Raw genomic sequence first — 17,251 nt, forward strand, 5'->3', positions numbered from 1 at the left:
TATACATATTTAGTAGTTCTGTGGCAGAGGCCACATTCTCTGGTTCTTTCTTTTTTGAGGGTGTTCTTTTTCTAGTCATTCTGTTGAGGGATGGTTGAGTGAAAAAGCAGAGTCCAAACTATCACCCACCCAGGGTACAAGCAAGATCCAACCTAGGAAAATCCAGAGTAGTTGGAATTCACCACCAAAAGAACGAAGTCCTGGGGAGAGGCAAGAATCTGGAGATGTAGGAGACCCTATTTCACCTCATCCCTTAAAGTGAGCTAAATATCTACCAGAACACTCTGAATACCCATGAAATCAGCTTAAGGTGTAGGATTATACTGTGCTGGATCTCTATGGGGTCAGAAGACACCAGTGAAGAGGTAAAGTTGAGTGGGAATGCTTGGACTGATATCAGAGGATAAGCAGAAGGGGGAGGGAGCCACCTGAAGTGAACCATTGGAAATTAATACCCCAAAACGAAAGTGCCCTGTGGTTGGGGACCAGCATTAACTTGGAGTCTGGTTAAAAACACTCAAAAAGAGAAAAATATCTTAAGGGGCAACTGGTGAAATTGGGCGGTCATGGGCACAGACCTAAGCTCATGGACTCAGGATGGCCACCACCGGTGAACACCCATGCCAGAGAGAGTGAGGCAGAGCCTCCAGTTCCTGGTCCCCGAGCACCCAGCTATGCACTTCTTACACCATCATCAGCTGGCCTCACTCCCACCCACATTTAAAGGAGTCTGGTGGGTGCTCTCTAGAACCACACCTTTTTGCATTCTGCCCATACTGGGCAACCGGGGTTTGAACACACTCCCCACCAGTGCCTGAGAAAGCTTGGTGTTGGTGCTACCTGGTGGTCTCTAGGAACAGCCAAGGTTCTGGGCACTTCCAGTCTGTGCCTGAAGGAAATCAGCATGATCTCTGGTCAGGATCCCCCGGTGCACCTGGCGGCATGGGCCTGGTACCCAGATAGCAGTCCCCACAAAGGCAGCTACCAGAAATGGGCTGCCTGGACGAATATTGCTCGCACTTTTAGTGGCACAGGATACAGAGACAAGTGGGCGCTTTGGGCGACCCCTGAGACAGTAGCTGGGGTGCACACATGACCTGTGGGAGGTGGCATGGTTCAGCAGAGTTTGCAAAAGGGGAGTCGTGTATTCTGAACCACCCAGAGGGGAGCAGACTGATGCTTCTCTCTGAGGTGGAGGTCTGGGTGCAGTGTGCATTCCACTAAAACTCTGAAAAGTCACAAAAAGCAGCCAAAAAATCCAAAAAAGCCAACAAAACCAAAAAGCCTCCAGAGAACATGGGCCTGAAAAACTTGTTTCCATAGAGCTCAGCCCCTTCTTAGGGGGCAGGACGACTCAACCCAAGCAAGACTGACTGAAAAACAATGCAGCATGCCCCTCCCTCTGAAGAGAAGCCAAAAAAATGAGAAGACAATTGCCACAGGGTCCCCATAAAACAGGAAAACCTCAACATCAGGAGAAAACAATATATTAAGCTCCCGGGATTGCCCTAAAAGCTGTATATTTCATAGATATAACTTTTAAAAAAATTCGTTCTCATGATTGTTGTTCTTTTGATTTCTTTAACCTACCTACCATTACAACTAGAGGATTAATATAACATACTCCATAATAACATTTTAACTTGAAGTTTTTTCATACACATATCTGTGTTTTTCTTTTTCTTTTCTTTTTTTTTTTTAAATACATATAGATATAAACTTCAAGGTAATCCATTTTCCCTATTCAATACTACCCCTATGTATAAACGAGTTTTAATCTCCCTTTATCTCGGGGACGTTGAGCCCTTTAACAAAGATAACAAGATAAACCCAGGAAGGACCAAAATAACCTTCCTCACCCACATCGAGTATTTATAACCACCTTCCCATCTTTTTCTTTTGTCAGTATTTCTGTGTATCTGTTTTTGTACTGGTATTATATAAAACTTATTTTGGGGGTTCATTTTGACTGGATTCTTTTTTTTTCCTTGTCATTTACATTTTTTTTTACTTAAGAAAATTTTTAAAAGATTTTATTCATTTATTTGAGAGAGAGAGGGAGAGAGCATGAGAGGAGAGAGGCCAGTGGGAGAAGCAGACTCCCTGCCAAGCAGGGAGCACTTAAAATTTTTTTAAATTAACATATAATAAATATATTATTAGGCCCAAGGATACAGGTCTGTAAATTGCCAGGTTTACACACTTCAGAGCACTCACCATAGCACATACCTTCCCCAAAGTCCATAAACCAACCACCCTCTCTCTATACCCCTTCCCCCGGGCAATCCTCAGTTTGTTTTGTGAGATTGAGTCTTTTATGGTTTGTCTTCCTCCCGATCCCATCTTGTTTCATTTCTTCCTTTCTAATCCCTCAAGCTCCCCACATTGCCGCTCAACTTCCTCATATCAGGGAGATCATATGATAATTGTCTTTCTCTGACTGACTTATTTTGCTCAGCATAATACCCGCTAGTTCCATCCATGTCATCGCAAATGGCAAGATATAATTTCTTTTGATAGCTGCATGGTATTCCATTGTATACATATGCCATATCTTCTCTATCCATTCATCTGTTGATGGACATCTAGGTTCTTTCCATAGTTGGCTATTGTGGATAGTGCTGCTATAAACATTTGGGCGCACATGCCCCTTCAGATCACTACATTTTTATCTTTAGGGTAAATACACAGTAGTGCAATTGCTGGGTCATAGGGTAACTCTATGATCAACTTTCTGAGGAACCTCCATGCTGTTTTCCAGAGTGGTTGCACCAGCTTGATTTCCTGCCAACAGGTAAGAGGATTCTCCTTTCTCCACATCCTCACCAGCATCTGTCATTTCCTGACTTGTTAATTTTAGCTATTCTCACTGGTATGAGGTGGTATCTCACTGTGGTTTTGATTTGTATTTCCCTGATGCTGAGTGATGTGGAGCAGTTTTTCATGTGTCTGTTGGCCGTCTGGATGTCTTCTTTGCAGAAATATCTGTTCATGTACTCTTCCCATTTCTTGATTGGATTATTTGTTCTTTGGGTGTTGAGTTTGATAAGTTCTTTATAGATTTTGGGTACTAGCCCTTTATCTGATATGTCGTTTGCAAATATCCTCTCCCATTCTGTCAGTTGTCTTTTGGTTTTGTTAACTGTTTCCTTTGCTGTGCAAAAGCTTTTGATCTTGATGAAGTCCCAATAGTTCAATTTTGCCCTTGCTTCCCTTGCCTTTGGTGATGTTCCTAGGAAGAAGTTTCTGTGGCTGAGGTCAAAGAGTTGCTGCCTGTGTTCTCCTCAAGGATTTTGATGGATTCCTTTTTCACACTGAGGTCCTTCATCCATTTTGAGTTTATTTTCGTATGTGGTGTAAGGAAATGGTCCAGTTTCATTCTTCTGCGTGTGGCTGTCCAATTTTCCCAACACCATTTGTTGAAGAGACTGTCTTTATTCCATTGATCATTCTTTCCTGATTAGTCGAAGATTAGTTGACCATTGAGTTGGGGGTCTATTTCTGGGCTCTTTATTCTGTTCCATTGATATACGTGTCTGTGTTTGTGCCAGTACCATACTGTCTTGATGATGACAGCTTTATAATACATCTTGAAGTCCAGAATTGTGATGCCACCAACTTTGGCTTTCTTTTTCAATATTCCTCTGGCTATTTGAGGTCTTTTCTGGTTCCATATAAATTTTAGGAATATTTCTTCCATTTCTTTGAAGAAAATGGATGAGATTTTGATAGGGATTGCATTAAATGTGTAGCTTGCTTTAGGTAGCATAGACATTTTTACAAATATTTGTCCTTTCAATCCATGAGCATGGAACATTTTTCCATTTTTTATATCTTCCTCAATTTCTTTCATGAGTACTTTATAGTTTTATGAGTACAGATTCTTTGCCTCATTGATTAGGTTTATTCCTAGGTATCTTATGGTTTTGGGTGCAATTGTAAATAAGATTGACTCCATAAATAGGATTTGTAAATTTTTAAATTGTAAATAGGATTTCTCTTTCCTCTGTCTCGTTGCTGCTGTATGAAATGCAACTGACTTCTGTGCATTAATTTTATATCCTTACACTTTACCGAATTCCTGTACAAGTTCTAGCAGATTTGGAGTGGAGTCTTTTGGGTTTTCCACATATAATATCATTATCCACTGCAAAGAGTGAGAGTTTGACTTCTTCTTTGCCAATTTGGATGCCTTTAATTTCTTTTCGTTTTCTGATTGCTGAGGCTAGGACTTTAGGTACTATGTTGAATAGCAGTGGTGATAATGGACATCCCTGCCATGTTCCTGACCTTATTGGAAAAGCTCTCAATTTTTCTCCATTGAGAATGATATTTGCTGTGGTTTTTTTATAGATGGCTTTGATGATATTGAGTTATGTACCCTCTATCCTTACACTTTGAAGAGTTTTGATCAAGAAAGGATGCTGTACTTTGTCAAATGCTTTTCAGCATCTATTGAGAGTATCATATGGTTCTTGTTCTTTTTTTGATTAATGTATTGTATCACATTGATTGATTTGTGGATGTTGAACCAACCTTGCAGCCCAGGAATAAATCCCACTTGGTCGTGGAGAATAATTCTTTTAATGTACTGTTGGATCCTATTGGCTAGTATTTTTGGTGAGAATTTTCCTATCTGTGTTCATCAAGGATATTGGTCTGTAATTCTCTTTTTGGATGGGATCTTTGGTTTTTGGATCAAGGTAATGCTGGCCTCATAAAATGAGTTGGGAAGTTTCCCTTCCATTTTATTTTTTGGACCAGTTTCAGGAGAATAGAAGTTAATTCTTCTTTAACTATTTGGTAGAATTACCCCAGGAAGACATCTAGCCCTGGGCTCTTCTTTCTTGGGAGATTTTTGATGACTGTTTCAATACCTTTACTGGTTATGGGTCTGTTCAGGTTTTCTATTTCTTCATGGTTCAGTGATAGTTAATATGTCTCTAGGAATGCATCCATTTCTTCCAGATTGTCAAATTAGCTGGTGTATAGTTGCTTATAATATGTTCTTCTAATTGTATTTCTTCGGTGTTGGTTGTGATCTCTCCTTTTTCATTCACCATTTTATTTATTTGGGTCCTTTCTCTTTTCTTTTGGATAAGCCTGGCCACAGGTTCATCAATCTTATTAATTCTTTCAAAGAACCAGCTCCTATTTACATTTATTTGTTCTATTTTTTTTTTTTGGTTTCTATTTCATTGATTTCTGCTCCGATCTTTATTATTTCTCTTCTCCTGCTGGGTTTAGGCTTTCTTTCTGGTTCTTTCTCCGTTTCCTTTAGGTGTAGGGTTTGGTTTTGTATTTCAGATCTTTCTTGTTTCTTTAGAAAGGCTTTTATTAGTATAAATTTTCCTTTTGGGGTTGCTATTGCTATGTACCACAGATTTTGAACCATTGTGTTTTCATTATCATTTGCTTCCATGATTTTTTTTTCATTTCTTCTTTAATTTCCTGGTTGACCCATTCATTCTTTAGAAGGATGCTCTTTAGCCTCCATGTATTTGGGTTCTTTCCAAATTTCTTCCTGTGATTGAGTTCTAGCTACAGAACATTGTGGTCCAAAAATATGTAGGGAATGATTCCAATCTTTTTATATCTGTTGACACCTGATTTGTGACCCAGGATGTGATCTATTGTGGAGAATGTTCCATGTGCACTAGAGAAGAATGTGTATTTTATTGCTTTGGGATGGAATGTTTTGAATGTATCTGTTATGTCCATGTGGTTCAGTGTGTCATTTAAGGCCTTTGTTTCCTTGTTGATCTTTTGCTTGGATGATATGTCCATTTCAGTGAAGGGGGTGTTAAAGTCCCCTACTATTATTACTATTATTGTATTATTGCCAATGCCCATTGATGGGCCTTTAAAAAATCCATTCTGTTACCCTGCCTCATTTTTTGGGGACATTTAGCCCATTTACATTCATGGTATCTATTGTGAGACATGAATTTAGTGCCATTTTATTGCCTGTAAAGTGACTGTTACTGTATATTGTCTCTGTTCCTTTCTGATCTACTACTTTTAGCCTCTCTCTTTGCTCAGTGGACCCCTTTCAATATTTCCTGTAGAGCTGGTATGGTGTTTAAAGTTCTTTTAGTTTTTATTTGTCCTGGAGGTTTTTATCTCTCCTTCTATTTTCAATCACAGGCTAGCTGGATATAGTATTCTTGGCTGCATGTTTTTCTTATTTAGTGCTCTGAATATATCAGGCCAGTTTTTTTTCTGGCCTGCCAGGTCTCTATGGTTAAGTCTGCTGCCAATCTAATATTTTTTACCATTGTATGTTACAGACTTCTTGTCCTGGGCTGCTTTCAGGATTTTCTCTTTGTCACTAAGACTTGTAAGTTTTACTATTAGAAGAGGGGTTGTGGACCTATTCTTATTGATTTTGAGGGCAGTTCTCTGCCCCTCCTGGATTTTGATGCTTGTTCCCTTTGCCATATTAGGGAAATTCTCAGCAATAATTTGATCCAACATACCTTCTGCCCCCCCCCCTTCTTCTTCTTCTGGAATCCCAATTATTCTAATGTTTCATATTATGGTATCACTTCTCTTGAATTCTCTCCTCGTGGTCCAGTAGTTGTATGTCTCTCTTTTGCTCAGTTTCTTTGTTGAATGTCATTTGGTCTTCTATATCACTAATTCTCTCTTCTGCCTCATTTATCCTAGCAGTAAGAGCCTCCATTTTTTATTGCACCTCATTAATAGCTTTTTTGATTTCAGCTTAGGTAGATTTTAGTTCTTTTATTTCTCCAGACAGCATTTCTCTAATATCTTCCATGCCATTTTTGAGCTGAGCTAGCATCTTGAGAATCATCACTCTGAACTCTAGATCTGACATATTACCAATGTCCATATTGGTTAGGTCCCTAGCCTTCAGTATTGACTCTTGTCCTTTATTTTTGTGGTGAGTTTTTCCTGCCTTGTCATTTTATCCAGATAAGAATATATGAAGGAGAGAATAGAATACTAAAAGGGTAGAGAGACCACAGAAAAATGTGTGTTAACCAAATCAGAAGAAACCCCACGTCGTGCGGGACATAAGGGGGGTAAAAAGAAGTTCAAAAATATTTTTAAAAGGTATATATATATATATATATACACACACACACACACACATTAGACTGGTGAATAGAACAGAGCCACTCATTTAATTTTTGGAGTATTTTGGTCTCTTAGAAGAAGCTACCTCCAAAAATTTTAATGAAAGAAAACCATACACACACACACACACACACGGTAAACATGAAGAACAGATGGGATATGACTATAAAGATGTAAATTTCAAGAATATTCTAAAAAAGGAGTTGATAAGATAAGTTGGTTGGGAAAAAAAAGAAAAAGGAAAGGATGTGGAGAGAATTTGTTCAGGCTGGAGACTAGAACAAAGCCCTGTGCTAGATTTAGGGTATATTTTGGTCTACTTGAAGAAGTTGTATCCCATAATTTTTTAGAAGAAAAAAGCCATATGTGTACACAAAAAATAAAGTTAGATACACTAAAGGTAAACTATGACTATAATAATGACTGCTCAAAAAGATTTTTTATTGAAAGGTATTGTTAAGATAAACTTGTTAAAAATGTTAAAAGAAGAAAGTGTAAAAGTTAAAAAAAATGATAATAAGAAAAAAATTAAAAAATACTAATTAACTTTGCAAGACTAAATAATCATGGGGAGAAAGCCATGAATTCCATGTTTTGTTTTCCCCTTCTCTGGAATTCTGTTCTCCTTGATCAGTGAGCTTGGTTTTGGCTTAATTTCTTGCTGATCTTCCATGGGAGGGGCCTGTTGTAGTGATTCTCAAGTGTTTTTGCCCAAGATGGAATTTCACCACCCTTGCCCAGGGCCCGTTTAAGTAATCTGCTCGGGTTCACTCTCCGGAGCTTTTTTTCCCTGAACACTCCCTGTAGACCTCTGGAGGATGGTAATGAAAATGGAAGCCTCCCAATCTCTGGCCTGTAGGAGCCAAGAGTTCAGGGCCCCCCTCCTCAGTGTGCCCTCTGAGAAAAGCACTCAATCACTCCCATCTCCCTTGTTTCCAGCCATGCTTCGAGCTCACCCAGCTTTTGACTGAGTGTCTCCATCTGTGTCACACAACCTGCCTGTAGTCTCCAAGCCCAGCAGATCCCTGCCACTCTTACAGGGGGTTCTCCCTGGATCTGCCACTTGGGGGGTCCCTGCTCAAAGAGCAGTGGTATGACTGTGCCAATGATCACAATTTAAGGTTACCCCGAGTTGGAGCTCACTCTTTGGCTCTGTCTCTGTAGCCAGATTCCCCCTCTAATACCTGTGAGCTCTGTAATACTCAGACACCCACAATCCTTCTGTAACCCCATGGAACCTGAGACCATGTTGTCCTAGCGAGGGCTCCACACCCTCTTAGCCTCTGGAGCAATGTCCCTCAGTGGAGCAGATTTTTAAAAGTTCTGATTTTGTGCTCCGTTGTTCTGCCACTTGCCAGGAGCTGGCCCCTACCCCAATGGTCTATCTTCCCATCACTTTGGATTCTCTTCTCCACAGGTTCTACCTTTCAGAAAGTGGCTGATTTTCTGTTTCTAGAATTGCTGCTCTTCTTCTCTTTGATCTCCTGTTGCATTTGTAGGTGTCGGAATCATTTGATAAAATATCTAGCTGATATCCTGCTACCTGATGTCATCTCATCCTGCTACTCCTCTGCCATCTTGAGTCCTCCCGCTTGTCATTTACTTTTGTCGGTCTTTTTGTTTTTCCGTTTTTGTTTATATACCTTATAAATCTTACTTATTGGCCTCATAGTGCCTGGGTTTTCCCTTTTCTCTCTTTCTCTCTTTTTCTCTCTTTCTTTCTCTCTTCTTTTCTTTTTTCTTTCTTTTTGGTGGTGACTTAATATTGCTCCAAAGCATTCCAAGGTGAACCTTGCCTGGATCGTGGTTGATGTACTCAGTTATACATCCCCCCATAAGCACTCACCAAAATGACTAGGAGGAGGAGCACACAAGAGAGGAAAAATTCAGAGACTCACAAGAGGGAAAAATTCAGATATCCTCTCTGTCAGAACTATTGGATATGGACATGAACAGTATGGTAAAAAGGTAATTCAGGCTAAAATTATCCAGGCAGTGGCTAGGTTGTGGAAAGCCATTAATGACAACATAAAATCTCTAAGAGCAGCAGTGAGAGCCACCAGGGCAGAATTTAAACATGTTATCAATGAGATCCAATCTTATCTAAATACTCTAACAGATGGTAGCAGAGGCAGAAGACAGAATTAGTGATCTAGAGTACAAAATAGTAGAGAAAAAGGATCAGGAAGAGACATGGGACAAACAGCTTAGAAGCCATGAAATCAGAATTAAGGAAATAAATAATGCCATGAAATGTTGGGAACCATGATGAGGTGGAAAAAGACAAAAGACTAGAAGATATAGGTGAACAAATTCTGGATGAAAATTTTCCAAGTCTGGGGAATGGAAGAGCCTTCATGTCCTAGAGGCAGAAAAGTCACCCTCCAAGATCAACAAATCTAGGAAGACCTCAAGGCACTTAATTTTGAAACCAATGAATCATGATTTTAGACAAAAGGATCTGAGGGCAGATAGGGAGAAGAGTTTCCTTATGTACAGAGGATGGCCCAGCAGAGTAACATCAGACCTGCCCACAGAAACCTGGAAAACCAGAACGGCCTGGCAAGATATATTCAGGGCACTAAATGAGAAGAACATGCAACCAAGAATACTTTATCCAGCAAGACAGACATTCAAAATGGATGGATAAATAAAGAGCCTCCAAGACTGGCAAGGTTTCAAAGAGTATGTGACCAACAAACTGGAACTACTAAATATTAATGGGGGTTTCTATGAGAGAAGAAAGAACCCAAGAGGGACATAGAACAGAAATTTACAGAGACAATCTATAGAAACAAGGACTTCACAGGTAACTTGATGTCCATCAAAACGTATCTCTCAATAATCACTCTCAATATGAGTGGCCAAAATCCTCACATAAAACAGCACATGGTTGCAAATTGGATAAAAATGACAGGACCTCCAACAGTGTAGGAGGGTTCCCCTTTCTCCGCATCCTCGCCAGCATATGTCATTTCCGGACTTGTTGATTTTAGCCATTCTGACTGGTGTGAGGTGATATCTCATTGTGGTTTTGATTTGTATTTCCCTGATGCCGAGTGATATGGAGCACTTTTTCATGTGTCTGTTGGCCATCTGGATGTCTTCTTTGCAGAAATGTCTGTTCATGTCCTCTGCCCATTTATTTTTTTTATTTTTTTAAATAATTTTTTACTTTTTATAAACATATATTTTTATCCCCAGGGGTACAGGTCTGTGAATCACCAGGTTTACACACTTCACAGCACTCACCAAAGCACATACCCTCCCCAATGTCCATAATCCCACCCCCTTCTCCCAAACCCCATCCCCCCAGCAACCCTCAGTTTGTTTTGTGAGATTAAGAGTCACTTATGGTTTGTCTCCTTCCCAATTCCATCTTGTTTCATTGATTCTTCTCCTACCCACATAAGCCCCCATGTTGCATCACCACTTCCTCATATCAGGGAGATCATATGATAGTTGTCTTTCTCTGCTTGACTTATTTCGCTAAGCATGATACGCTCTAGTTCCATCCATGTTGTCGCAAATGGCAAGATTTCATTTCTTTTGATGGCTGCATAGCATTCCATTGTGTATATATACCACATCTTCTTGATCCATTCATCTGTTGATGGACATCTAGGTTCTTTTCATAGTTTGGCTATTATGGACATTGCTGCTATAAACATTCGGGTGCATGTGCCCCTTTGGATCACTACGTTTGTATCTTTAGGGTAAATACCCAGTAGTGCAATTGCTGGGTCATAGGGCAGTTCTATTTTCAACATTTTGATGAACCTCCATGCTGTTTTCCAGAGTGGCTGCACCAGCTTGCTTTCCTTACAGCACACACAAAAATAGACTCAAAATGGATGAAGGACCTCAATGTGCGAAAGGAATCCATCAAAATCCTTGAGGAGATCACAGGCAGTAACCTCTTCGACCTCAGCCGCAGCAACATCTTCCTAGGAACAAGGCCAAAGGCAAGGGAAGCAAGGGCAAAAATGAACTATTGGGATTTCATCAAGATCAAAAGCTTTTGCACAGCAAAGGAAACAGTTAACAAAATCAAAAGACAACTGACAGAATGGGAGAAGATATTTGCAAATGACATATCAGACAAAGGACTAGTGTCCAGAATCTATAAAGAACTTAGCAAACTCAACACCCAAAGAACAAATAATCCAATCAAGAAATGGGCAGAGGACATGAACAGACATATCTGCAAAGAAGACATTCAAATGGCCAACAGACACATGAAAAAGTGCTCCATATCACTCGGCATCAGGGAAATACAAATCAAAACCACAATGAGATATCACCTCACGCCAGTCAGAATGGCTAAAATCAACAAGTCAGGAAATGACAGATGCTGGTGAGGATGTGGAGAATGGGGAACCCTCCTACACTGTTGGTGGGAATGCAAGCTGGTGCAACCTCTCTGGAAAACAGCATGGAGGTTCCTCAAAATGTTGAAAATAGAACTGGCCTATGACCCAGCAATTGCACTACTATTTACCCTAAAGATACAAACGTGGTGATCCAAAGGGGCACGTGCACCCGAATGTTTATAAAAAATAAAAAATTAATAAAATAAAAGGAAGAAAAAAAAGAAAAAAAAAAACCACATTGAGATACCACGTTACATCAGTTACAATGGCCAAAATTAACAATACAGTAAACAGCAAGTGTTGGAGAAGATGTGGGGAAAGGGGAACCATCTTATAGTGTTGGTGGGAATGCAAGTTGTTGCAGCCACTTTGGAAAACAGTTCAGAGATTCATCAAAAAATTAAAAATAGAGCTACCCTCTGGCCCTGCATTTGCATTACTGGGTATTTATTTACCCCAAAGACACAGATGTAGTGAAAAGAAGGGCCATCTGTACCCCAATGTTCATAGCAGCAATGGCTACAGTCACTAAACTGTGGAAAGAGCCAAGATGCCCTTTAACAGATGGAAGGAGAAATAAGATATGATCCACATATACAATACTATTATGCCTCCATCAGAAAGGATAAATACCCAACTTTTATATCCACATGGTGAAGACTGGAGGAGATTATGCTGAGTGACATAAGTCAAGCAGAGGGAGTCAGTTATCATATGGTTTCACTTTTACAGCATAAGGAATAACACGGAGGACATGGAGAGATGGAGAGGAAAAGTGAGTTGGGGGAAATTGGAGGCGGAGACGAACCATGAGAGACTATGAAGTCTGAGAAACAAAGTGAGGATTTTTGAGGAGAGGAGGGTGGGGGGTTGCGTAAGCCTGGTGGTATGTATTAAGGAGGGCATGTATTTCATGGAGCATTGGGTGTGGTGCATACACAATGAATCTTGGAACACTGAAAGAAATTAAAATAAAATTTAAAAAATACAGACTGTGTAAAACAAGGCTATTTTCATATCCCTGCATACATTTTATGGAAGGAATATTACTTGATTTTGTTTATAATAAATTTTGTTTTGTGAATAAGGAAAAAAAAAATAGTGACAGTGAAACAAACAAACAAACAAACAAAGCCCTGATTCCTTAGATTAGGGGTTCCTAAACTTCTGCCTGAAGTGAGTGTCTGTTAGCCACATGCAGATGATTCTATTATCTGAGTCCTGGAGTAAAGTGTGTGAGAACCATCAAATATACCTATATCTTCATGATCCATCAGCTCTGTGCTATTCACCACTCACTATTTATTTATTTATGTATTATTAATTAATTTATTTTATTACTATTAGCATATAATGTATTATTTGTTTCAGGGGTACAGGTGTGTGATTCATCACTCCTACAGAATACATAGAGCTCACCACAACACATAACCTTTCCAAGGTCCATCATGCAGCCACTTCATCCTTCCCACCCCCTCCACTCCAGGAACCCTCAGTTTGTTTCCTGAGATAAAGTGTCTCTTTTGGTTTGTATCTCTCTCTAGTTTCCTCTTGTTTTATATTTTCCCATCTTCCCCTATGGTCATCTGCCTTGTTACTCAAACTCCACATATCAGTTAGGTTATATGATAATTGTCTTTCTCTGACTGGCTTATTTCACTTAGCATAATACACTGTAGTTCCATCCACGAAGTTGCAAATGACAAGGTTTCATTTTATTAATGGCTGCATAATATTCCATTGTGTTTGTGTGTGTGTGTGTGTGTGTGTATACACATATCACATTTACTTTATCCTCTGATTCATTGATGGACATCTGTGTTCTTTCTATAATTTGGCTATTGTGGGCATTGCTGTTATAAACATTGTGGTGCAGGTGCTCCTTAAAATTACTGCATTTGTATCTTTGTGGTAAGGAGCCAGCAGTGCAATTGCTCAATCACAGGGTAGCTCCATTTTGAACTGTTTGAGGATCCCACATACTGTTTTCCAGAGTAGTTACACCAGCTTGAATTCCCACTAACAGTGCAGGAGGGTTCCCCTTTCTACGAATCCTCGCCAACATTTGTCGTTTCCTGACTTCTTAATTTTTGCTGTTCTGTGTGGTGTGAGGGGGGGATCTCATTGTGGTTTTGGTTTGTATTTCCTTGATACTGAGTGATGTTGAGAAGTTTTTCAAATGTCTGTTGGCAATTTGGATGTCTTCTTTGCAGAAATATCTGTTCATGTCTTTTGCCCCTTTCTTGATTGGATTACTTCTTCTTTGGGTGTTGAGTTTGATAAGTTCTTTATAGATTTTGGATACTAGCCCTTTATGTGATATATAATTGGCATTTATATTCTTGAATTCTGTTGGTTGTCTTTTGGATTTGTTGACCGTTTTCTTTGCTCTCCAAAAACATTTTTTCTTGAAGTCCCAATAGTTCATTTTTGTCCTTGCTTCCCTTGCCTTTGGGGATGTGTCTAGGAAGAAGTTGTTGCATCTGAGATCAAGGAGGTTACTGCCTCTGGATCAAAATCCTCAAGGATTTTGACGGATTCCTATCTCACAGTTAGGTTTTTCATCCATTTTGAGTCTATTTTTGTGTATGGTGTAAGGAAATGGTCCAGCTTTATTCTTCTGCATGTGACTGTCCAGTTTTCCCAACACTATTTGTTGAAGAGACTATCCTTTGCATTGGGTATTCTTTATTGCTTCATTGAAGATTAGTTGACCATAGATTTTAGGGTCCATTTCTGAGTTCTGTATTCTGTTCCATTGACCTATATGTTTGTTTTTTGTGCCAGTACTATACTGTCTTGATTACAGCTTTGTAATAGAGTTTTAAGTCCAGAGTTGTGATGCCACTAGTTTGGTTTTCATTTTCAACATCACACTGGCTATTTGGGGTCTTTTCTGTTTCCATACATATTTTAAAATTATTTATTTCATTTCAGTGAAAAAAGTTGATGGTTTATTGATAGGGATTGCATTAAATGTGTGTATTACTTTCTGTTGTGTAGACATCTTTACAATATTTGTTCTTCCAATCTATGAGCATGGCAAGTTTTTCCATTTTCGTCAATTTTTTTTCATGAGTATTCTAGAGTTTTCTGAATATAGATTCTCTGCCTCTTTGCCTCTTTGATTAGATTTATTCCTTTGCCTCTTTTATTAGATTTATTCCTAGGTAGCTTATGTTTTCAGGTGCAATTGTAAATTGGATTGACTTCTTAATTTCTCTTTCTTATGTCTCATTGTTGGTGTATAAAAATGTAACTGATTTCTGTGCACTGATTTTATATCTTGCCACATTACTGAAATCCTATATGAGTTCTAGCAGTTTTGGGGTGAGCTCTTTTGGGTTTTCCACAGGATGAATCACATAAGGACTGAGAGTCTGACTTCTTGTTTGCTGATTCAGATGCCTTTTATTTCTTTTTGTTGTCTGATTACTGAGGCTAGGTCTTTCAGTACTATGTTGATGAGTGGTGGTGATAGTGGACATCCCTGCCGTGTTTTTAAACTTAGGGGGAAAGCTCTCAGTTTTTTTACCATTGAGAATGATTTTCTTTATTATTTTTTTTAATAAATATATAATGTAGTTTTATCCCCAGGGGTACAGTTTTGTGAATCTCCAGGTTTACACACTTCACAGCACTCACCATAGCACATATCCTCCCCAACGTCCATAACCCCACCACCCTGTCCCGACACCCCTCCCCCCAGCAACCCTCAGTTTGTTTTGTGAAATTAAGAGTCACTTATGATTTGTCTCCCTACCGATCCCATCTTGTTTCATTTATTCCTTTCTTATCCCCCAAAACCCCCACATCACGTCTCCACTTCCTCATATCAGGGAGATCATATGATAGTTGTTTTTCTCTGATTGACTTATTTTGCTTAGCATAATACCCTCTAGTTCCATCCACATTATCGCAAATGGCAAGATTTCATTTCTTTTGATGGCTGCATAGTATTCCATTGTATATATATACCGCATCTTCTTTATCCATTCATCTGTTGATGGACATCTAGGTTCTTTTCATAGTTTGGCTATTGTGGACAATGCTACTATAAACATTCGGGTGCACGTGCCCCTTATTGAGAATGATTTTTGATGTGTGTGTTTCATAGATCGCTTTTATGATTTGAGGTATGTACCTTCTAGCACTACACTGTGAGTAGTTTTAATCAAGAAAAGATGCTGTTCTCTGTCAAATGCTTTTTCTGCATCAATTGAGAGGATTATATTTTCCTTTTCCTTTTTTTTTTTCTTTGTGTAGTGTATCACAGTGATTTGTGGATGTTGAAACAAACTTACAGCCCAGGAATAAAGGACACTTACTCATGTTGAATAATCATTTTAATGTACTTTTGGATCCTATTGGCTCATATTTTGGTGAGAATTTTAGCAGCCATGTTCATCAGGGATATTGGTCTGCAATTGTCCTTTTTGGTGGGGTCTTTATTTGGTGTTGACAAGATCAAGGTAATGTGGGCTTCATAGAATGAGAATGGAAGTTTTCCTTCCATTTCTATTTTTTTGAACAGTTTCAGAAGAATAGGTATTAATTCTTTAAATATTTGGTAGAAGTTGGGGTTACAAGATGGTGGAGAAGTAGGAGACGCTGTTTCAGCTGGTCCCCTAAAATGAGCTGATTATCTACCAAAGAACTCTGATCACCCATGATATCAGCCTGAGATTAGAATTATACATTTCTGTATCTCTACAGGGCAGAAGACACCAGTGGACAGGTAAAGCTGAGTGGGAACATCGGACTGATATCAGAAGATCAACAAAAGGGGGAGGGAGCCACCAGAAGTGACTCTTTGGTAAGTAATACCCCAATACGAGTGTGCCCTGTGATTGGGGACCAACATTAACTTGGAGTCTGGTTGAAAGCACTCAAAAAGAGCAAAATATCTTAAGGTGAATTTGGTGGAATTGGGTGGTTAGGGACAGGAGCTTAAGCCCATGTACCCAAGATGGCCACCGTTGGTGCTGAGCCAGAGAGAGTGCAGCGAAGAAACCAGGCCTTGGTCCATGAACCACCAGCCAGCAGGAGAGCATCTGGGTGGTGACACGTGTGAGAGAGTCTGGTGTGGATGCCAGCCGGCGCTCTCTAGAACCACAGCCTTTTGCACTCTGCACAAATGCTGCGCTACCGGGGTCTGAGTCGCGCTCCACATTCTCCACTGGGACAGGTCTGTGCAGGTGCTAGCCGGTGCTCTCTAGGACCGGGAGAGTCTGAACACTCACAGCCCAGGCCAGCCTGAAAATCTCAGTGTGCTGTCTCTGGCTGAGACCTCTCTTGTGGTCTGAACCTGCCCAGACAGCCATAGCGGAGGCAGCCACTGGAAGCCAGCTCTCTGGACTTCTTGTGGTTTTGGTAACACTATGGCACAAGCGGGAGCTCCTGCAACCCATGAGACTGTGACTGGGGATGTGCTCTGCCAGAGGCAGAGGATGAATTTATGTGCCCTGGAGCACCCAGAGGGGACAGACTGAAGCTTCTCTCTGAGATGGAGGTCTGGGTGCAGTTTGCTTTCCTCTAAACCTCTGAAGAACCACCAAAAAATACCAATGGGGGGGAAAAAACTCCAGAGAACAAAAGCCTAAAAAACCGGTTTCCTCAGAGCCCAGCCCCTTGATAAGGGGCAGGAGGACTCAATTCTAGCAAAACTGCCTGAAAAAACACGTGGCAGCCCCCTCCTCCAGAAAGCCAGCACCTCCCAAAACAAAAACAAAAACAAACAATAAAAAACCAAGAGGATAACCAACACTAGATAC

General features: G+C 39.9%; 1 protein-coding gene across 1 annotated transcript in view; it reads right to left on the bottom strand.

Annotated features, from left to right (window-relative positions):
* Positions 1-850: 850 nt before the first annotated feature.
* Positions 851-17,251, bottom strand: part of KLF8 (KLF transcription factor 8) — a 151,624-nt gene continuing 135,223 nt past the window's right edge. Inside the window, exon 5 of the mRNA XM_059385245.1 lies at positions 851-999. Coding sequence (XP_059241228.1) covers positions 851-999 — 149 coding nt within the window. The remainder of the gene's footprint in view (positions 1,000-17,251) is intronic.

This window comes from Mustela nigripes, chromosome X (assembly GCF_022355385.1).
Source record: "Mustela nigripes isolate SB6536 chromosome X, MUSNIG.SB6536, whole genome shotgun sequence".
NCBI classification, from domain to species: domain Eukaryota; kingdom Metazoa; phylum Chordata; class Mammalia; order Carnivora; family Mustelidae; genus Mustela; species Mustela nigripes.